This window comes from Budorcas taxicolor, chromosome 8 (assembly GCF_023091745.1).
Source record: "Budorcas taxicolor isolate Tak-1 chromosome 8, Takin1.1, whole genome shotgun sequence".
Lineage (NCBI taxonomy): Eukaryota > Metazoa > Chordata > Mammalia > Artiodactyla > Bovidae > Budorcas > Budorcas taxicolor.
Window position 1 is genome coordinate 62,204,196 of NC_068917.1, and position 23,464 is coordinate 62,227,659.

General features: G+C 44.9%; 1 protein-coding gene across 1 annotated transcript; it reads left to right on the plus strand.

Annotated features, from left to right (window-relative positions):
• The first annotated feature begins 15,661 nt into the window (after window positions 1–15,661).
• C8H9orf131 (chromosome 8 C9orf131 homolog) lies at window positions 15,662–19,722 on the plus strand. Its single transcript, XM_052644527.1, has 3 exons — window positions 15,662–15,892; window positions 16,279–16,942; window positions 17,393–19,722. The coding sequence occupies exons 1-3, from the start codon at window positions 15,662–15,664 to the stop codon at window positions 19,720–19,722; spliced, it is 3,225 nt and encodes a 1,074-aa protein (XP_052500487.1).
• Window positions 19,723–23,464: the final 3,742 nt, after the last annotated feature.

The window sequence follows — 23,464 nt, forward strand, 5'->3', positions numbered from 1 at the left end:
AAGAGACAAGAAAGCCTTCTTCAGTGATCAATGCAAAGAAATAGAGGAAAAGAACAGAATGGGAAAGACTAGAGATCTCTTCAAGAAAATTAGAGATACCAAGGGAACATTTCATGCAAAGATGGGCTCGATAAATGACAGAAATGGTATGGAACTAACAGAAACAGAAGACATTAAGAAGAGGTGGCAAGAATACACGGAAGAACTGTACAAAAAAGATCTTCACGACCCAGATAATCATGATGATGTGATCACTAATCTAGAGCCAGACTTGGATCTTGGAAAGTGAAGTCAAGTGGGCCTTAGAAAGCATCACTACGAACAAAGCTAGTGGAGGTGATGGAATTCCAGTTGAGCTGTTTCAAATCCTGAAAGATGATGCTGTGAAAGTTCTGTACTCAATATGCCAGCAAATTTGGAAAACTCAGCAGTGGCCACAGGACTGGAAAAGGTCAGTTTTCATTCCAATTCCAAAGAAAGGCAATGCCAAAGAGTGCTCCAACTACCACACAATTGCACTCATCTCACATGCTAGTAAAGTAATGCTCAAAATTCTCCAAGCCAGGCTTCAGCAATATGTGAACTGTGAACTCTCTGATGTTCAAGCTGGATTTAGAAAAGGCAGAGGAACCAGAGATCAAATTGCCAACATCCACTGGATCATCAAAAAAGCAAGAGAGTTCCAGAAAAACATCTATTTCTGCTTTATTGACTATGCCAAAGCCTTTGACTGTGTGGATCACAATAAACTGTGAAAAATTATTCAAGAGATGGGAATACCAGACCACCTAACCTGCCTCTTGAGAAATCTGTATGCAGGTCAGGAAGCAACAGTTAGAACTGGACATGGAACAACAGACTGGTTCCAAATAGGAAAAGGAGCACGTCAAGGCTGTATATTGTCACCCTGCTTATTTAACTTATATGCAGAGTACATCATGAGAAACATTGGACTGGAAGAAACACAAGCTGGAATCAAGATTGCCGGGAGAAATATCAATAACCTCAGATATGCAGATGACACCACCCTCATGGCAGAAAGTGAGTGGAAACAGTATCAGACTTCATTTTGGCGGGCTCCAAAATCACTGCAGATGGTGACTGCAGCCATGAAATTAAAAGACACTTACTCCTTGGAAGAAAAGTTCTGACCAACCTAGATAGTATATTCAAAAGCAGAGACATTACTTTGCCGACTAAGGTCCGTCTAGTCAAGGCTATGGTTTTTCCTGTGGTCATGTATGGATGTGAGAGTTGGACTGTGAAGGAGACTGAGCACCGAAGAATTGATGCTTTTGAACTGTGGTGTTGGAGAAGACTCTTGAGAGTCCCTTGGACTGCAAGGAGATCCAACCAGTCCATTCTGAAGGAGATCAGCCCTGGGATTTCTTTGGAAGGAATGATGCTAAAGCTGAAACTCCAGTACTTTGGCCACCTCATGAGAAGAGTTGACTCATTGGAAAAGACTCTGAAGCTGGGAGGGATTGGGGGCAGGAGGAGAAGGGGACGACAGAGGACGAGATGGCTGGATGGTATCACGGACTCGATGGACGTGAGTCTGAGTGAACTCCGCGCGATGATGATGAACAGGGAGGCCTGGCGTGCTGCAATTCATGGAGTCACAAAGAGTCGGACACGACTGAGCGACTGAACTGAATGAACTGAACTGACAGCAAGTATTTGCTCAACAAAGGAAACCCTTAATCAGTCCTATTCTAATGATTTTGACTCCTTGGAAGTCCCTACATTTTAGGATGTTTTGAGCTTCCTGTGCCTCTCGCGGTCGGAAGGCCGCAAACAATCACATGCGCTGCTGTAAGAGTCCTGTAGGCAGGCTAGAAAGCCATCAGAAGGCTTTTTGGATTGAAATACTCGTATTATGCCCAGGAGATTTATTATCTAAAAGCTCTAAATTAACTTTTTCCATAAAAGGTTTTGGGGGGACAGCCACCTGTTAATGTCAGAAAAATAGGTGAAAAGCATAACGCAGTACGGCAGGCAGACTCTGGTTTGGGGGAAGATGCATGAGCAGATTCAGTGAGGCTCCCTTAAGGCCGGACTTGCCTTTGTCTGTCAGACCCCTTAACCTCATGATCTTTGCCACGGGTGGGACTCCTCGTGCTGGCTCCCAGCACTTGCCTGTCCATCACCAACTGCAGGAGCTTGCTCAAACTCATGTCCCTTGACTCAGTAATGACATCCAACCTTCTCAACCTTTGTTGACCCCTTCTCCTCCTGCCTTCAGTCTTTCCCAGCATCAAGGTCTTTTCAAATGAGTCAGTTCTTCGCATCAGGTGGCCAAAGTACTGCAGTTTCAGCTTTAGCATCAGTCCTTCCAATAAATATTCAGGACTGATTTTCTTTAGGGTGGACTGGTTTGATCTCCTTGCAATCCAAGGGACTCTTAAGAGTCTTCTCCAACATCACAGTGCATCAATTCTTCAGCACTCAGCTTTCTTTATGGTCCAACTCTCACATCCATACATGACTACTGAAAAAACCATAGCTTTGACTAGATGGACCTTGGTGGCAATGTAATGTCTCTGCTTTTTCATATACTCTCTAGTTTGGTCATAGCTTTTCTTCTAAGGAGCATCTTTTAATTTCATGGCTGCAGTCACCATCTGCAGCAATTTTGCAGCCCAGGAAAATAAAGTCTTTCACTGCTTCCATTGTTTCCCCATCTATTTGCCATGATCTAAGTTTTTTGAATGTTGAGTTTCAAGCCAGCTTTTTCACTCTTCTCTTTCACTTTCATCAAGAGGCTCTTCAGTTCCTCTTTGTGTTCTGTCATAAGGGTAGTGTCATCTGCATATCTGAGGTTATTGATATTTCTCCCAGCAATCTTTATTTCAGCTTGTGCTTCATCTAGCCCAGCATTTCACATGATATAGTCTGCATATAAGACAAATAAACATGGTGACAATATACAGCCTTGATGTCCTCCTATCCCAATTTGGAACTAGTCCATTGTTCCATGTCTGGTTCTAACTGTTGCTTCTTGACTTGTATACAGATTTCTCAGGAGGCAGGTCAGATGGCCTGGTATTCCCATATCTTTAATAATTTTCCATAGTTTGTTGTGATCCACACAAAAGACTTTGGCATAGTCAATAAAGCAGAAGTAGATGTTTTTCTGGAACTCTCTTGGAGCGGATGTTGGCAATTTGATCTCTGGTTCCTCTACCTTTTCTAAATCCAGCTTGAATATCTAGAAGTTCTTGGTTCACATGCTGTTGAAGCCTTACTTGGAGAATTTTGAGTATTACTTTGCTAGTGTGTGAGATGAGTGCCATTGTACAGTAGTTTGAACATTCTTTGGCATTGCCTTTCTTTGGGATTGAAATGAAAACTGATCTTTTCCAGTCCTGTGGCCACTGCTGAACACATGGCACTCAAAATTTGCTGGCATATTGAGTGTAGCACTTTCACAGCATCATCTTTGAGGATTTGAAATAGCTCCACTGGAATGCCATTGCCTCCACTAGCTTTGTTCTTATTGATGCTTCCTAAGGCCCACTTGACTTCGCATTCCAGGATGTCTAGCTCTAGATGAGTGATCACACCATCATGATTATCAGGGTCATTAAGATCTTTTTTGTATAGTTCTTCTGTGTCTTGCCACCTCTTCTTAATATCTTCTGCTTCTGTTAGATTCATACCGCTTCTATACTTTATTGTGCCCATCTTTGCATGAAATGCTCCCTTGGTATCTCTAATTTTCTTGAAGAGATCTCTAGTCTCTCCCATTCTATTGTTTTTCTCTATTTCTCTGCGTGGATCACTAAGGAAGGCTCTCTTATGTCTCCTTGCTATTCTTTGAACTCTGCATTCAAGTGGGTATATCTTTCCTTTTTCTCCTTTGCCTTTAGCTTCTCTTCTTTCTTTTCTCAACTATTTGTAAGGCCTCCCCAGACAACCATTTTGCCTTTTTGCATTTCTTTTTCTTGGAGTGGTCTTGATCGTTACCTCCTGCACAATGTCACGAATCTCTGTACACAGTTCTCCAGGCACTGTGTCTATCAGATCTCATCCCCTGAATCTATTTGTCATTTCCACTGTATAAGCATAAGGGATTTGATTTAGGTCATACCTGAATGGTCTAGTGATTTTCCCTACTTTCTTCAATTTAAGTCTGAATTTGGCAATAAGGAGTTCAAGATCTGAGCCACTGTCAGCTCCTGGTCTTGTTTTTGTTGACTGTATAGAGCTTCTCCATCTTCAGTCACAAAGAATATAATCAACCTGATTTCGGTATTGACCATCTGGTGATGTCCATGTATAGAGTCATCTCCTGTGTTGTTGGAAGACGGTGTTTGCTATGACCAGTGCGTTCTCTTGGCAAACTCTGTTAGCCTTTGCCCTGCTTCATTTTGTACCATTGCATAAAACTCCTCACCATTTCCCCCTGTGTTAGGACATACAGGTTTTGTTTTTGCCATGTAAATATATGTATTCCAAAAATAAATAAAATTCACATTTTTAAAGACTTAGTCCTAACATCAACTCTTTATCATGTCAACACTAGCTGAATCAAATACCACAAAATAAACACCAAAGTTTTCTCCAAAAAAATCATATTTACCCAATGTTTTACAATATATGGAAATGCTTATTCTACAGTTAGTTTTCAAACACAAAATTTGATCTGATATTGTATGTAAGAAATATGCAGAACTTCCCTCATGGTGCAGTGGATAAGATCCACCTGCCAATGCAGGAGACATGGGTTCAAACCCTGCCTGGGGAAGATACCACACTCCTTGGAGCCCACAGGTGGTAACTACTAGAGCCCATGGTGTGCAACAAAAGAAGCCACCACAATGAGCTCATGAACCTCAACTAGACTGTGGCCCCTGCTACTGCAACTAGAGAAAGCCATGTATCACGAAGACCCAACACAACCAAAAATAAATGTCAACTACAAATTGGCTGATCTTCCCTGTAGCTCAGATGATAAAGAATCTGCCTGCAATGTAGGAGACCCAGGTTTGATCACTGGATCAGAAAGATCCTCTGGATAGGGGAATGGCAATTCACTCCAGTATTCTTGCCTGGAGAATCCCATGGACAGAGGAGACTGGCAGGCCACAGTCCATGGGATCGTAAAGAGTCAGACACAACTGAGTGACTAACACTACTACTACTACAAATTGGCACTTGCCAAGAGCATTTGCTAGTGACTAAACAACAGACTGGCTCCAAATAGGAAAAGGAGCACGTCAAGGCTGTATATTGTCACCCTGCTTATTTAACTTCTATGCAGAGTACATCATGAGAAACACTGGGCTGGAAGAAGCACAAGCTGGAATCCAGATTGCTGGGAGAAATATCAATAACCTCAGATATGCAGATGACACCACCCTTATGGCAGAAAGTGAAGAAGGAACTAAAAAGTCTCTTGATGAAAGTGAAAGAGGAGAGTGAAAAAGTTGGCTTAAAACTCAACATTCAGAAAACGAAGATCATGGTATCATGGTATCACTTCATGGGAAATAGATGGGGAAACAGTGGAAACAGTGTCAGACTTCATTTTGGCGGGCTCCAAAATCACTGCAGATGGTGACTGCAGCCATGAAATTAAAAGACGCTTGCTCCTTGGAAGGAAAGTTCTGACCAACCTAGATAGCATATTCAAAAGCAGAGACATTACTTTGCCAACAAAGGTCCATCTAGTCAAGGCTATGGTTTTTCCAGTGGTCATATATGGATGTGAGAGTTGGACTGTGAAGGAGACTGAGCACAGAAGAATTGATGCTTTTGAACTGTGGTGTTGGAGAAGACTCTTGAGAGTCCCCTGGACTGCAAGGAGATCCAACCAGTTCATCTAAAGGATATCAGTTCTGGGTGTTCTTTGGAAAGAATGATGCTAAAGCTGAAACTCCAGTACTTTGGCCACCTCATGAGAAGAGTTGACTCATTGGAAAAGACTCTGAAGCTGGGAGGGATTGGGGGCAGGAGGAGAAGGAGATGACAGAGGATGAGATGGCTGGATGGCATCACTGACTCAATGGACGTGAATTTGAGTGAACTCCGGGAGTTGGTGATGGACAGTGAGGCCTGGAGTGCTGCAGTTCATGGGGTCGCAAGTCGGACATAACTGAGCAACTGAACTGAACTGAACTGAAACAACAAGGGCATTTGCCATCTACCTGTGCTGCTGCAGCTGCCAACCATCAATACCCCCTACAGGGAATTCAGGGTGGAAAGTGAGGCACTCTGTGCTCCAGGGAAACTGATGGAATAGGTCTTTAGATAGTTAGGAACTTATTTCATGATCCCAATTCTTACATCTCTTCATATTTAGAAAAGTTCTAAATCCCTTCACAGTGAGTAGCAAAAAACCTTTTGTAAAGTAAGGACTTGATTACGTTAACTTTCCCTTCACCAAAATTTTATACACTGACCTTCCCCTACTGCCTCTTTGAATCAATCTCTCAGAGATATCTGAAGTGCTGTATGCTACACTGCAGTTCTCATTTTACCCCCAAATAATACTTAATTCACAGCTCTCATACGTTGTGTATCATTTTAGTGGACATAAGTAAATAAATTCTTTTTTTTTTTTTTTTCAGTAACATTTCTGGGGACTTCCCTAGTGGTCCAGTGGTTGAGAGTTTGCCTTGCAATGCAGGGGATGTGGGTTTGAGCCCTGGTCAGTAAACTAAGATTCCACAAGACTGGGAGCAACTAAGCCCTGCACTCTGGAGCCACTCGGTGCCACAACTAAGATGTGAGATAGCCAAAATTTAAAAAATAACATTTCCTCCTATCTCTAGTAGGACATAGCTAGAGTGCCTATCAAATACAGGACCTGACACATAGAAGCCCCCCAAAAAAATGCAGCAAGAGATTTGAAGGTAGTTGCTTCGGATTCCCCTCTAGAAGCCTGCGGGGCCAGCCCCTCAGGATGGGCTCTCACCTCTGCGCGCCCACACCTGTGTTAACGGCTGGGGCCCGCCCCGCCCTCTGCTCCCACTGCCCGCCGCCCCCGGGGCCTCCCCACTTCGTCCTCCCACCTGAAACAATCCTCCTGGACATGAGCTTCACCCTCCCGAAGACGCCAATCCCTCCCGGAGGGGCGGTTCCTTCAGGTTTCACAGTTCAGACCAGTCCTGACATTTTTGGAACACTGGCCCCCTCAGGTGCAGGGGAATAGAGCTTGTCGATCCCGCGGTGCTGCAACTGAAGCTGGGTTGCTGGCCCTTCACTAGACACATCCTTCTGGATGCGATGGGAAGGGGAAAGAGGAGAAGGAAGAGGAAAGAGGGGTCGGGGAAAGGGAGAGGGAAGGCAGAGGGAAACGGAGAAAAACGAGTCGGGCAGTTTTAAGACGCCAAAGATACGGCCGCAAGTCGAAGATGGCGCGCTCCGCAGCGGGACCTGGGCGCAGCCGCCACACCCAGAGGCCTCGAGGATAGAGTCCTGCCCCGGAATGGGCCCTGAGGCGTCCGAAAAGCCTTGCCGAATCTTGGCTGTGCACTCTGATCTCAAGTATGCTTACTTCAGCGTCCTGAGCTGTTATCTGCTGGTGGCCTCCAAGAAGCCTGAGAGGACAGTCCTGAGGCGGCCCCCGCCCAGCCCCGCCTCGAGAGGGCCCCGCCCCGTCCCGAGCAGGCCCCGCCCATGAGCAGGCCCTCTCCGGAAATCTCGCCCTTTCATTCATTCACCCTTAGGGTACCGAGCTCCGTGTACTAAGCGCCTGAAAGTGAAAGTTGCTCAGTCGTGTCCGACTCTTTGCAACCCTCTGGATAGTAGTCCATGGAATTCTCCAGGCCAGAATACTAGAGTGGGTAGCCTTTGCCTTCTCCAGGGGATCTTCCAAACCCAGAGATCGAACCGAAGTCTCCGGCATTGCAGGCAGTTTTTTTTACCGGCTGAGCCACAAGGGAAGCCCAAGCCAAGGGCCTGATGCTGAGGTTAAAACAGTGAACTGGGTAGACAAGGTCCCTGCCCTCAGATAATTAAGACACAAGTTACAGTCTAGTGTGGAAAGTGCCTGTGGAGGAGGAGAGGATGAGGGCACCCGTCCTAGCTTGAGGGTGTCAAGGAAGGGGAACACCTTTCACTATAGCAGGAAGAAAGGAGATTGGAGGCAATGATTTGGGATGATGCAAAGTTCTCATAGGATAGCTCCTGGTTTCTTTGAAAAGTAGAGCTCTGCCATATATGTTAGCGGCCGGGAGAGAAAGAAGTGGAGAAAAGTAAAGAAGGTTTGAACTGACTTTGAGTAGAGTGGGAGAATTTACTAAGAAATAAATTACATAAGCACCATGGTCAAGAAGCTTTGCCTCCTGTTGTGTGTGTGTGCCGCATGATGGGGTTTGTGGGGATTTAGTTCCCCGATCAGGGATCAAACCCCCTCAGAGTCCTAATCACTGGACTGCCAGGGAAGCTTTGCCTGTTTTGATCACCCATATATCCCAAATACTTAGAATAGTGCCTAGCACATAGCAGGCCCTTAATAAATGGAGTGCATGAATAAATGCATTTCAAATAATGATGGATTTGACCATTAGTCATAGACCATGAATTTCTGGTGCCACCAACTTATCTATATGTGTGATTTTATCCAATAATGCTGAGCTCTGCCTTCTCAGAGAGCAGCTCTGGCATCAAGTTGGGATTTTCCCAGATTGAATTGATGAATGTTGATTAGGTGATGAACCATGAAGTCTGTCTTGGAAAGGGAGGAAATAAGCGAGAGGTTGTTTATGGACAGGGAGAAAGTGGAAAGATCAATGGACTAGATATCCTGAGAAGGTTGGAGAGTTGGTATTTTAGGATAAATCTGGAGGTTGAAGTTAGAGGGTGATATAAGACTATATCATTTCAGAAAGTAGAGTGTTTCCTGGTGATGATGCTTCAGATATGGCCATAGTTGGATAGGAGCAGAGGTAAAGGACTCTGAGATGAAAATGTCTAGGAACTGAGTCTAAGTCATTGAATAGGGCTATCCACACTGATGTTTGGGTCTCCCATAGATTTCCCTCCTTCAAGATCTCTGCTCTATGCCCCATCCAAACCCTTCCCCAACCTCGGAGGATCTGCATTGCATTCATGTTTCAATTTAAGCCTCAGATCTCAAAAGATCTGGCATGGCTCTGAGCCAGAAAACAGAATGGGATAGTTAGAGAGAGCTGTAGTGGACATCTCTTTTATGCCATCTTGTTTTGCTGCCAGCAGGCATGCACCTTTCCAAAAACAGTATGTCTGTGTCTCCTGGAGGAATGACCATACCCCTGCTTCTTTGGTCTCAGTCCACATGCAGGTGGAGTGTTCTTCCCTCCACACCCTTACTCCAAGAGTGAGTGTATGATTCAGACCTGTCAGATGAAGCATTCTATTTCCCTGTGTGCAGTTCAGTGAGTAGTTCAGTGAAGGGTACATGACCAATTAGAATCCATAAGCACAATATTGTCACAGCAACACCACATTTTCAGCTTCACTTGAACTTGCTACCACACAACACCTGAAAATAGTCAGCAGATAAGAGAGAGAGTCAAGAAATGGAAATGGGGGAATTCTCTGGTGGACCAGTGGTTAGGATTCCGAGCTTCCACTACAGACGGCATGGGTTCAATCCCTAATCAGGGAAGTAAGATCCTGCAAGCCATGCAATGCAGCCAAAAAAAAAAGAAAAAGAGAGGAAATAAATGAAAATTGAATCCTGATGACATCAAATTGAATCCCTGCATCAGTCCTATTACCTGAAGCCACCCCTACCCCCGGATTGTTCAGATATGAATCATACATTCTCATTTATTTACACTGGTTGGATTTTAATTTCTGTCACATATACCCAAATGATTACTCACAATACAAGTTGTCTCAATCTCTAACTCTGCCTTTTGGAATATCTATATACTATGAATACACAGAAATATAGATATAATAATAATAATATATATGTTAGTTTATTTGTGTCACAGATTCTCCTATGTTGAAAGAATATAACAATACCTACTTTAAAGGGTTATAAAGATTAAATGAGATAGTTATGTTAGAGTATAAATTTATCCCACAACTGAGGCACAAGAAACGTTACATTACTTAATTTTTTTAAATTAAACTAAATCTGGCTCGAAACTCTTATTTATCAGGCTTGTAAGATATCTAATATTAATCATGATTCGTGTGGGAGCGGGGTTTTTCCCCTCTTTAGTGTGGTATATACATTGACCAAACAAAACAAAAAACATTTAGGAACCTCGGGTCTTGAGTCTGTCATGGTTTCCACTGGGATGTGCATTGTCTAAACTCATACAGTCCACACAGAGGCAAGTGACTCCACGGCATCTCTGCCAAGTGTGTACATCAGCATCTTTTGCTACAGTTCCCCAGGCTATGTACTAGATATTTAGTGCCTTAACCATTAAATCAGCTCTCCCTATGAGAAGTCCTGCTACCTCTTAACTGACTTTTTATTTATTTATTTTTGGTTGTGCTGGGTCTTCCTTGCTGTCCTCAGGCTTTTTCTAGTTGCAGAGAGCAGGAGCTACTCTCTAGCTTCAGTGCACAGGCTTCTCATTGTGGCAGCTTGTTTTGTTGCAGAGCACGGTTCTAGGCACAGGGGCTTGAGCAGATATACCACTGAGGCTTCAATAGTTGCAGCTCCCGGGCTCTAAAGTGCAGCTCAGTAATTGTGACACATGGGCTTAGTTGTTCCACAGCATGTGGACTCTTCCTGGCATGCCTGCTCAGTCAATCAGTCATGTCCAACTCTTTGTGACACCATGGACTATGCCCATGAAGCTTCTCTGTCCATCAGATTCTATAGGCAAGAATGCTGGAGTGGGTTGCCATTTCCTTCTCCAAGGGATCTTCCTGACCCAGGGATCAAACTCAAGTCTCCTGCATTGGCAAGTGGATTCTTTACCACTCTACCACCAGGGAAGTCCAACCTCCTAATTGACTTCTGTCACTCATGGAGCCTATTGCAACATCTCCTTTCCCTAGTCCCTGAACACATGGCTATCCTTGGGCAACTCCTCTTCTTTCAACTCAGCACTTCCTCCATCTTCTTCTTAAGAGCACCTTAAATTTTCATCCCACACAAGAGCCTGGATAAGGTTGTAGAACAGGTGTATTGCAACTTTAATTTGGGACTAGAAAATTCAAACCCATTAACTATTCCATAAGATAAGAAACCTATAATTCTTAGAAGAGAGGAGAGCAAAGTTACCTTTTCTTCCTACTGAGTATCTCTTTTAACAATAAGTAGCACACAGCACTTGGGAAATTATTCTGCTGTAAATGTAAATAAGCTGGCCCAGAATAAGTATTCAGTACTGTGGGGAGGGGGGAGTAATATGTATACCTATGGCTGATTCATGTTGAGGTTTGACAGAAAACAGCGAAATTCTGAAAAGCAATTATCCTTCAATAAAAAATAGATAAATTTAAAAAAGAGAGATGTGGGTTTGATCTCTGGGTTGGAAAGATCCCTGGAGAAGGGAATGGCTACCCACTCCAGTATTCTTGTCTGGAGAATTCCATGGACAGAGAAACTTGGCAGCCTAGAGTTCACGGGGTCGCAAAGAGTCACGACTGAGCAACTGTGCACGTGTGCAAAAGTTACAAAAAGGAAAATAAGAAACAAATTCCTGGCCATGTTGTCTGGGCCAAGTCTTATTATGAGTATGTATCTTTAAGCCTTTTTATGATTTTTGCTGCTATGTATATACTGCTAGCTGTCAAATTTATATACCCTATATAGACTGTTTTACCTGCCACCTTACCTGCATCCTGAGAAATATGTATGCAGGCCAAGAAGCAACAGTTAGAATGGGATATGGAACAATGGACTGGTTTCAAATTGGGATAGGAGGACGTCAAGGCTGTATATTGTCACCCTGCTTATTTAACTTATATGCAGAGTACATCATGAGAAACGCTGGGCTGGAAGAAGCACAAGCTGGAATCCAGATTGCCAGGAGAAATATCAATAACCTCAGATATGCAGATGACACCACCCTTATGGCAGAAAGTGAAGAGGAACTAAAAAGCCTCTTGATGAAAGTGAAAGAGGAGACTGAAAAAGTTGGCTTAAAGCTCAACATTCAGAAAACGAAGATCATGGCATCTGGTCCCATCACTTCATGGCAAATAGATGGGGAAACAATGGAAATAGTGACAGAATTTATTTTGGGGACTCCAAAATCACTGCAGATGGTGATTGCAGCCATGAAATTAAAAGACGCTTACTCCTTGGAAAAAAAGTAATGACCAACCTAGATAGCATATTCAAAAGCAGAGACATTACTTTGCCGACTAAGGTCCATCTAGTCAAGGCTATGGTTTTTCCTGTGGTCATGTATGGATGTGAGAGTTGGACTGTGAAGAAGGCTGAGCGCCGAGTTGGTGATGGACAGGGCAGCCTGGCGTGCTGCACTCCATGGGATCACAAAGAGTTGGACACAACTGTGCAACTGAACTGGAATTGAATAGACTGCTTTCCCAAGCTTCATTGCATGTATCTAACTGCCTCCTGCCTAACAAACATATTCTTGTCACAAGAATCTCAAATGCAAACATCTAAAATGGAACACATTGCCCCGTCATCCTAAATTGGTCACCAGGTTTGTGTTACTTATCTCAGTAAAATGGCACAAACATATACACCCAGTCCCCCCAAGTCAAAAACCCTGGAGTCCTTCTCAACTCTTGTTAGGGAAATTAAATGAATAGTCTTGTTTAGGCTTCAGAGAAAAAGCAGAGCAAGCCTCTGACCTTGCTTCTAACCTGCCTAGCCGCTGCTCTGACTGTGAGTGACTACCTGCTGTGAGTGCAAGCCTTGTAGCACCATAGATAAGATGAGGGAGAAATCTTGAGATTGATGAGACCCTGGAGAGGGCCTTGCCAACCAAGACCCAGGCTTAACTATATTCCAGGTTTTACACAACAAAACCAACAGCATTAATATGAAACCAGAACTGCAATTTGGCCACAGATTGTCCTGGGATTATAAGCGGGAACTCAAACTGCAATCTTTGAAGTCTCACCCACTGAGTGGACGTGCTGCCTGGGACCCTTTCCCATTTGGGACTCCAGATGTACTGTGACATGGGAGTTCCCAATGATGATTAAGTCTGAATGTTGGTCAAAACCCAATTTGGTGATGTATTCTCTGCTCTTTCTAGTTCTCTTTTCTTTTAATGTTAGTATGTTGAAAGTAAGCTAGATAATTCTCTAATAAATAACTGTATTATTTATTTGTATATAACAAGTGATTTATTTTGTTAACAAATCCTTTGAACCTGAGACGAAAGTGAAAACTTTCAGCAAAACAACTCCTCATTCCACTCCATCCCACTGGTAACCAAGTCTAATCAATTATAACTTTGGAATTCTACTTGATGGTCATTCTCCACTCCCACCATCACTGCCTTGGTTCAGGCCTCATCTTTTGCCCAAACTAAAGCAAAGTTTCCCTAGCCAATCTCTTGCTTTCAATCTCTTTGCCCTCACTATAGCCAGAGTATTCTTTCCAAGACACAAACTTGATCTTGTCTCTTCCCTGCTCAAAATTTCTCAATTATTTCCCATCACCTTCAAGATAAAGTTTCAACTTCTTAGTCTGGTATTCAGGGCCCTTTGTGATCTCATCTGTCCTACTGCTTCCCTTACCCCCACCTAATATAACAGATGCACTGAAACACCTTCAGTTTCCCTAATGGGACATGTTTTCTCTGCCCCACCACTTTTACACAGGCTGTTCCCACTGCTTGGATTGTCCTCTTGCTTCCTACACTCTCATTTTCTTGACTCTTCAGACCAAGCACTGATCTCTTCTGGGAAGCACCCTCTGACAAGCCATCCCGTTCCCCAAGCTGGTTAGATGTCCTCCTCTCACTTAGTACCCTGTGCATATCTCTATTTAACTTCTATTATTTGACTATTTCCCTCACTGAAATGGGAACTACTTTAGCAAAGAGACCCTATCATCTGCCTCCTCAAGACTGAGCATAATACCTGATCCACAGGAAGCACTTAATAAATACATGTAGATTGAGTGAATGAATAAATCTAGGCCAAATCATGGTACCAGTGGAGAACGCTTTCTTGCCCAAGATCACATAGCCAAACAGTGGCAGAGCTAGAAAATCCGTCTCCTCAACTTCAACTCACGGTCTTTCTACCAGACTAAGCTGGCAGCTGATGGGGTAGGGTGAGAAGAGAGGCACTGAATTGTATTGCAAAGGCAGACATTGAAGTTTGATCCAAAAAAGAGGAGTTGAAATGGAACAGAGTGGTGGTTTTAGGGGAAAGAGGAGCAAATGAAAAAAAAAAAAAAAAAAGATCAAGCACATTTGATTTACTGTCATCCTTAACATGAATGCTTGCAAAAAAGATCTCAGGCAACCTAAAGACATGAGATATAAAAGAGGAAACAGACTACCTATTAAAGATGGAATGAGCCTTATATTAATAATTAGGAACTTTAAAAGTGATGAAAGATGACTTCTCTGGTTCCCAGTGGTTAAGAATCTACTTGCCAATGTAGAGTACACAGCTTTGATCCCTGGTCTGGGAAAATTCCACATGCTGCAGGGCAACTAAGCCCGTGTGCCACAACTACTGACACCTGTGCACCCTAGAGCCTGTGCTCCACGACAAGAAAAGCCACAGCAATGAGAAGCCCACTCACCACAACTAGAGAAAGCCTGCGCACAGCCAAAAATAAGTAAATAAAAGTTTTAAAAAGTAAAAGTGATGGAAGACATTTTCACATATTGAGGTATGGGGAAGTCATTCTGGCTTATAAATGATTTGACTTGAACTTTATACTAGCTACAAGCCTGTCTTGTAGTCTATCAAACACACATTGTACATCTGATTTAACCATTGAAGAAAAGGGTGCATTGTCCAGAAGTAAAGAATATCTGTTTTGAAGTTAGAGATAAATGCCTCCCTTCGTGGAAGGCCAATGTCAGTACTCCTTTGATGATAAGGCTCCCTTCCCAGGTACCAAGGCCATACTGACTTCCTGTGTACCAACTAATCTGTCTTTTTTTGAAACATGGAAGAAATGTACCCCTGTTATGTTTGATGTCCTTTATTCTGACAAGATATAAAGCTGTGCTGGAAACCAGGCTTCATGGGAGCAGTTCCTCAGAGCTATGAGAGTCTGTCTCCCGGGTTATAGTCTTCAGCTTGACTCAAATAAAACTGTTCTCTATTCTAATTTTACTTTAGATTGGTTATTGATCATTTATGGCAACAAAAGAAAATTTTAACACAGCATATACTATGTACTACTCTAAGCATATAAATATTTTCTTTATTTAATCTTCAAAACAACTCTATGTGCTAAGTAATAATATTATCCCCATTTTACAGGTGAGAGAATTGAGGCACTGAAAGATTGAGTCTTTTGAGACTTCACAGGTAAGAAGTGGCAGAGCTAGGATTTGAATGAGGCAGCTTGATGCTAGAATCCCTGTCCTCAACCACAATGCCTGAAGGTAATTCTGATCTTAGGAATCCAGACAAAAGGGGATCACTCAGGTTTCACTGAATGAAGTATGAGTTGTCTGGTGGGGGCAATTTTTTGGCCCTAAATTCAGACAGACTGTTGTTAGGTATGTGGGGGGATGGGAGTTCTTTGTTCTGTGATGCAGTGATGACCTCAGGGTAAACTGCCACTAGGCTGAGGAAAATGGAATGGTTGCCAGAGGACCTGCATGGGTCTGAGGGAGTCGTAGGGCTTCTCTGGAACCAGCTGACCTATGCCCTAGCCTGCAGACACTGTGGCAGCAGCTGCCTCCAGAGTCCAGGGAATCTGATAATACTGTTTTTGTTCATGGTTTGGCAGATCCAGAGGTGGTGGCAGCTTGGGAGATGGCGGCAGCTTCAGCCCTGGTACTCTGGGGACAAGATGCAAGGCAAGGTGAGTGACACAGCAGTGCAGCTGGGTTAAACGATTCACCACATGTGAGTTCAAGGGAGGAGTCATTGACATCAATGTGGGCCCAAAGAGGTGACCATATAAGCCTTAAGTGTGAGGCCGGGTGAGTTTTACCATTAACACGACATTTGAAGCCAGGTAAATGCTCACTGACCCCAGATGTTGAGTTATGTAAGGGAATACTGGTCTCCAAATGTGGCTGGGTAATGGCCATTAACACCAGATGGGTAAGGGACTCTTGTCCCCAGACGTGGGCCCTAGTGAGTGACTGTCCACTCTGGGTGTGGACCAGAGACTGAGGGCTTCATGCTACACTCTGTGTCTCTGGAAAGCCTTCAGGCTTGACTGTATCTTTCTCCTCTCCCCAGGGCCTACCACTTCTGTACCATGTGGCTTTCCTTGATCGCCTGTGGAAGCAGAAGTCAGAGGAGGAAGAGGAGGCATTTCTGGATCCACTGAAGACACGTTCTCTTCTTAAAGAAGCTCCTATTGGAGAGCAAGTCACTACAGCCCCATCTCAACCATTTTATAATTCTGAAGGTCTCCACAAGGCCGCAGGCACACTAGAGCAAGGACTCATGCAGGCCCCAAACCCTCCTCGATCCTTCCCCACCTTTCAGATCTTGACCAACCTGCCTGTGAGGCACACAACAACATCAGGGAGCTGCTCACAGGAGAGAAAAAGCCAGTTCTTCTGGGGTCTGCCCTCTCTGCACAGTGAGTCCTTGGAGGCCATCTTCCTGAACTCAGGTGGCCTCTCTCCCTTGAAGCTATCTGTTAGTACCTCTGTCTTCTTTAACAAGCTTGCCTTCCTGCCTAGATCCCCAGTATTGCTGCTTCCCCGGTATGGCTTCCCAACCCCGCTTCCCACCCAGAAAGCCCATACTACAGAGGATCTGGAAAGGATGGCCTCTGATCCTCAGCAACTTCCCTCTCCATCTTCCCCTCCTGTCCCATCACTTCACCTTCATCCTAACCCCTTTCCCATGGACCATAAGACAGTCCTATCTGGCACTGAGGCAAATACACAGTGGCTTACACGGCAGAGAGAGATCCCTTGGGTCTCCGGGGATCAAGCTCTGCACCAACAGCCTAACTTTCAAAGAACCAGACCCTCCAAGCTCTTCAATTCATCTGAGGTCTGGTGGAAGGTGCCATGGGATCCTAGCCTCCAACAACACTTTCCAGACTCACTCTCTGTCTCCCTAGCAGAGAATCCCTCTAGTCTCCTGGGAGCCCTAACTAGGTCCGGGACCCCATGGCAGACCATGGGGCAAAAGGAGGACCCCAAAATTCCTGAGCCAGCAATGGCAGCTACCAGCCTAACCCAAGCTTCTCTGCCAGAATGCCAGGGAGTCAGCCCTCTTGGAGGTCCTTCCGGATCTGAGGCCCTCTGGGAAACCATGAGGCAAAGAGAGAAGCCTCAGATCCCTGAGCCTGCAGTCTTGGTCCCTTGCCAATCTGTAGCCCCCTTGATAGAGCCTCAAGGAACTAGCACCCTGGGAGTTCCACCTGCAGATAAGACTCAGTGGGGAACCACAGGACATAAAGAGAGTACTCAAGCCTTTCAGCCCCCATTGCCAGCCCTCTGCCAGCCCCCAGACCCTCTGTCAGAAGCCCAGGAAATCAACCCTGAAGGAGGACCTTCTGCAACCAAGGATTTCTGGGGATCCTTGGGACACAGAGTGAACCCTATGGCCTCTGGGTCTCCAGTGTCAGCCTTCTGCCCTTCCCCACATCCCCTGCCAGAACTCCTGGGAGGCAGACTCCTGGGAGAGTCCTCTGGATATGAGCCCCAGTGGACATACAGAGAAAATTCAACAAAACCTTGGGCCTTGGAGCCTCCAGCCTTTGACCTCGACCCAGGACTCCACGGAACCAGATCTACTTGTGTTCCATCAGAATCTGAGACTCCAAGGAAGGGCATGGAGAGTAAGGAAAATCTCTGGGTCTCTGCAGACCCAGTTTCACCTCCTAGCTTCCCCTCAGCTTCTCTGGAGTCCATAGGCACAGGTGTCCAGGCAGTCTTGTTTGACTCCAACGCTTTGAGGGGGGCCATTAGGCAGAGAGACAACCTCTGGGCTTCAGAGTCCCCAGCCCCTGGCCACAGCCTATCTCTTGCTCCTGTTCTAGAACACCACAGAATCAGTCCTGTGGGAGGCCTCACTGGGTCAGAAACTGCATGGAAGGGCACTGATCATTCCAGGAATTCCTGGGCTTCTGAATCCCCATCTCTGGCCTTCAGCACACCCCCAGTTCTTGTACTGGATTCCCTCAGAGCTATGGGGGTCCCATTTGAATCTGAAGCTAGATGTGGGGACCTAGGAGGGAGAAAGGACTCCCGGACCTCAGAGCTCCCAGACTGCAGCTTACCCCAAGACCCACATGGAGCCAACTCCTTGGGAGTCCAGCGTGACTCTAAGCCTATTCGGGGGGACGTGGAGCAGAAAGAAATCTGTTGGGTTCCTGCGTACCCTGTGTGGAGCCCCAGCCCACTCCCAAACTCTATGTCCAAGTCTCACACGAGTGAGCCTATTGGAGACAAATGTGACTATAAGCCTGAGGAGGAAACAGTGAAACATACAGAGAACTGCAGGACCACTGAACTCCCAGCCGCAACTCCCAGGTTCTCTGCTCTTCTACCAGATCCACACATTGATCTTGAGTTTGTGAGGAATATGCAATATCTCAGAGGGATCCTCCAGGACCCCAATCCTCCAGCAGTGGATCCCCTACAGCCAATACCCTGGCCTGCTGCCCAAGCTCACGCTCTGAAGATTGAGTCCAACCAACCTGGCCTACCCAAGGGAGGGCTGTTAACAGGGGCCAACGCAGAGACCCCCTCCTCCCGGGGTAAGGCTATCCCAAAGGTACCCACCTGCTCTGGGATCCAGGCCTGGCACTGGAGTAAGGAGTTGAAACTCAGGCTGGAGAAACTACAGCAGAGCCCTGCTTCCAGATCTCGAAGTCAATCATTTAGCAGCTCCCTTACCCTGAGCTCCACAACTCAAGCCACCCGGAAACTCTCTTCTTGCCCACCACAGCAGACTCATCCCCCAAGTCTGTGGCCCCACTCTTCAAGCTGTCATCCCCCCAAAGGTCAGAGCACAGTAACTCAGCCTATCCAGGTCCCCTACTGTTATCACTCCCACTTCTCTTTCCAACCTCAGACACTAAAGTCTGGCAGGGCAGAACAAGGGTCTCGGAAAGAGCAAAGAAAGAAAGCAAAGACAGTGTACCAGATCTCACCCCAAGAGTCATGTGTTCACATGGAGGCTGGTGAGAACTGCCTGGGCCAGGAAGAGCCCTCGAACTCTGCGGTTCCAGGCTCAGGCAAGAGAGAAGACAAAGCTTCAGCCTTATCTTCAGCCAAAAATAGAGCCAGCCCCAGGAAACCCGAAGAAGGAGACTGTGGAGAAGTGGATGCAAGTTTGGGGTCATCCACAGTTACAGAGGAAAGCCACCCAGCTCAGGCCAGAAGATTAGCAGAGAACCCTGTCAGCAGACTTTCACGAAGATCTCAGCACAGCAACCAGTGCTCTCCACACACTGCTTTCTCCCCCCAGCCTCACTCCAAGTATGTAAGTTCCCAAGGTCAGAGAGGGGCAAGGCTGGGAACTCCTCAAATTCTGGCCCCTAGGCACTGTAAGCCCTGCCCTTGGGCACGTAAGCATCTTTCCTCCTTACCTCCCGCTCCCCTTACCAGCAGTCTCCAAAGGATATTATCCAAGTTTCTGGGTACCCATGGATCCATGCCCACCAAACCCATCAGCAGAGGAAAGCCTGGTAGTACTGGAACCCAATATAATTAACCCAAGAAATGAAGCCAAACCAGTTGGGGGGCGGGGAGACAAAGGAAATCCTAATAAACTAGCTGAACTAGAAAACTCCCACTCAGGTCTTTTTTTGGAGTCTTGGGTACTGGGAATGTCAGTTCCCTATGCTGCTGCAGCTGTTATATCCTCAGGATCAGGGTCCCACAAGTAGAGAGCTTGGGATTCTATAGGCTTAACTTTCTTTTCTAGCTATTCACATATGATCAACCTGGAGTCCTCTACAGGGTGAGACTGCTAAGGTCAGGAAAGCACAGACCAGTGCTGCCCTTGAGAAAAACTCTGCAGGAAGTCAACAGAAGAAAAATATACACAAGAGCACAACTGATCTGAGGCTAGGCAGCTGTTATTGGTCCTGGGCATGATTGCCTTCTTTACTTGATCCACAAATCTATCTTGCTAGCCAGTTCTTGTCAGCCCTCTGCTCTCTTTCTCAGGTTTAGCTCATGCATCCCAAGGTCACAAAAGTTTAGTCCCTTTTCCTGTTTAGTGGTCATCTGGATTGCTATCATATATTATATCCATTTTTTGATTGCAGTTTGTAATAGTTATTATTTTTCTACTGCTGCTGTAACAAATTACCACAACACAAAGTTTGTTAAGTCTGATATATGTCTCACAGGGCTAAAATCAAGAGGTTGGTAGGGCCATATTTCTTTCTGTGGGCACTGGGTAGGGTTCATTCCTTGTTTTTCCCAGCTTCTAGAGGCTGCCCTCATTCCTCAGCTATTGACCCTCCTCCTCCATTTTCAAAGCTAGCAAAACAAAGTTAACTTCTCATACCATGTCACTTTTTCTTCCCTCTCCCACTTTTAAGGGTACTTTTAATTACATTGGGCCCATCTTGATAATCCAAGATACTCTTCCTATCTTAGTCAGTTGCTTAGCAACCTTAATTCCATTTGCAACTTTCTCTTTGGCCATATAGCATAACATTCATAAGTGCCAAGGATTAGGATGTGGACACTGGGGGTGGGGGACAGGCGGGCTTGGGAATGGCATTATCCTGCCTATCACAGATATTAATTCAACCTGTTATATTTGCTGCAAATATTTTCTCCCAATTTATGTAGCTTATTTTCTAGTTTTAAGGTGATTTTTACCATGCCAGAGTTTAAATCTACCAACATTTTTCTTTATGGCTTCTAAATCACTTTATTCTAGCACTTTCATGGATGTATACTTGTCTACTTATTTACTTATGGCTGTGCCTCACAGCATGTGTAATTTTAGTTCCCTAACTAGAGATCAAACCCGTGCCCTCCTCAGGGGAATGGGTGCAGTCCTAACCAGTGGACCACCAAGGAATTTCCACAGATGTACATTTAGATTATTAATGTAACTTTTGAGTAGGGTATGGAGAGAATCTGATTCCCCCAGCCCTGCAAAAAGATGTCCAATTTTATCAATAGCATTAAAAAAATTTCTTCAACCCATCCCATTAGGTGCTATATTTCAAAATAGGCTCATTTTTAAATCATCTCTAGGCTTCAGATCTGCATATCTAACCACTTACTAGTACTGTCGCATATTCAACTTGTCCAAAACCTCTTTCTCCCTTTAATCTTTTCTTTCAATGCGTGCATTCCTATTGAAGGGGTGTACCACGTCCACCACAATACAAAGCCAGATGCCTGCCATCCTTGATTCCTTCATCCTCAAAAAAAAGAAAAAAAGATGACTATCTCAGTTTTTTTGGGGAGAGGGCATGTTGCAGATCTTAGTTCCTCAATCAGGGATCAAACCCAGGCCCACAGCAGTAAACATACCAAGTCCTAACCACTGGGCCACCAGGAAATTCCCCAAGTTTTTTTTTTTTTAATGATTTATCAGGAAATCCCTGGTGGTCCTGTGGATAGGCCTCAGTGCTTTCACTGTGGGAGCCCAGGTTTGATCCCTGGTCAAGGAACTGCGTGGAGAAGGCAATGGCACCCCACTCCATACTCTTGCCTGGAAAAGCCCATGGACGGAGGAGCCTGGTAGGCTGCAGTCCATGGGGTCTCTTAGAGTTGGACACGACTGAACGGCTTCACTTTCACGCGCTGGAGAAGGAAATGGCAACCCACACCACTGTTCTTGCCTGGAGAATCCCAGGGACGGGGGAGCCTGGTGGGCTGCCATCCTTGGGGTTGCACAAAGTCAGACACGACTGAAGTGAATTAGCAGCAGCAGCAAGGAATTGAAATCCCGTAAGTCACACCAGGCAGAGGCAGAAGGGGTGTTAGTGAATTGTCTACATAAAACAATGTGACAATACTGTACTGTACATTGGAAATTGTTGGGTGAAATTTATTATGCCACAACAAAAAAAAGTAGGGGGAAATGTGAATTGTCTGGAAATCTGATGGCTACTTTCTGCCTAAACCCCCAGAGGACTCATGACATCTTTTAAAGTTCACACTTGGCATTTGAGGTTCTTCATGTGGTTTGGACTCTCAGAATTCATTTCCTTGCTAGTCAACCTAATGCTTGTTAAGCTCTGACTCCATGAAGCCACCTACCTTCCTTTAACATCCAGCTCAGACTACCTCGAGGCTTCTGAGATTCCCTTTTCTTGGTATGGTTTCCCCTTCCTTGCTGCCCTAACAATTTATGCCTTGTTGATAGCACTGGTTTTGTGGCTTTGTATTTTTAAGCTCTTCAAAAACAGTGAGGTTCTGTGAAGTCAAGTCCACACTCCCACACCAGTGCTCTTTTCACTCTGTGTATCTGGTTGACAAAAACAGCCAGTTGGAAGTCACATACAGCTTCTGCCTCCTCTCATTAATGCTACTATTCTGTTCTGAAGCTTTATTTAGCCCAAACTTGTATATACAGGCTGAGATCAACTCACCACCTGCTGGCTAACAGTAGAACTGAAGGTACTTTCCTTCTCACCTATCCACCTGGCCCAGAAAGTCTCGTAGTCTCAAAGATAGTGCAATTTTAAAATTTCCACTTGCCTTTGGGCCATTTAATGAGTCAATGCATCTCTCAATTAGCTTTATGAAAAAATCCACATCCTATGTTCTTAAGTCTTTTTAAACCCTCAGTAGTTTGTAGGGCTGGGAAACATTAACAAACCATTTAAGATCCCCTGGAGAAGGGAACAGCTACCCACTCCAGTATTCTGGCCTGGAGAATTCCATGGGGTCGCAGAGTCAGACACAACTAAGAGACTTTCACTTCACTTAACATTTGGTCAGCTCAAAGCAATGATCAAACCCCTGTGTTCCTCCTGGGCATTATGTAACCACTAGACTCTCAAGGTTACTTGCAGGATTAGTATCTTAGAGCCCAATTCACCTCCAAATGTTAGATATATAGTTTCATCTTTGCTTTTGCCTCTGTGGTAAACTGTTGGTCCTCTATGATCTAATTTGATGTCGTATTCTTGATTAGAAACCCATCTTCTAATCATAGAACTTGATCTGCTATATAAGACTACATTCCAATTTCTTCCTGAGCAACTTGTGGGGGATAAGAGGGACTTGCTTTACAGTTCACCCATTGGTTTAAGTATACAGAATTCTGCAGGCGCATGTTGACAATAAACTGTCCCTCACACTGCCTTCTACAGTTTATGAGGCACCGTCAATCATTTTATCAGACTAAGAAATCTTGAGGCCCGAGAAGAGCTAAGTGCCTGTTTGATGCTACACTGCTATGAGCACACGTGTCAGAAGCAAAACCAGGCCTCTCACAAGTCTGCTCTTGTTTTTTCCTAAAGAGTCTATAGAGT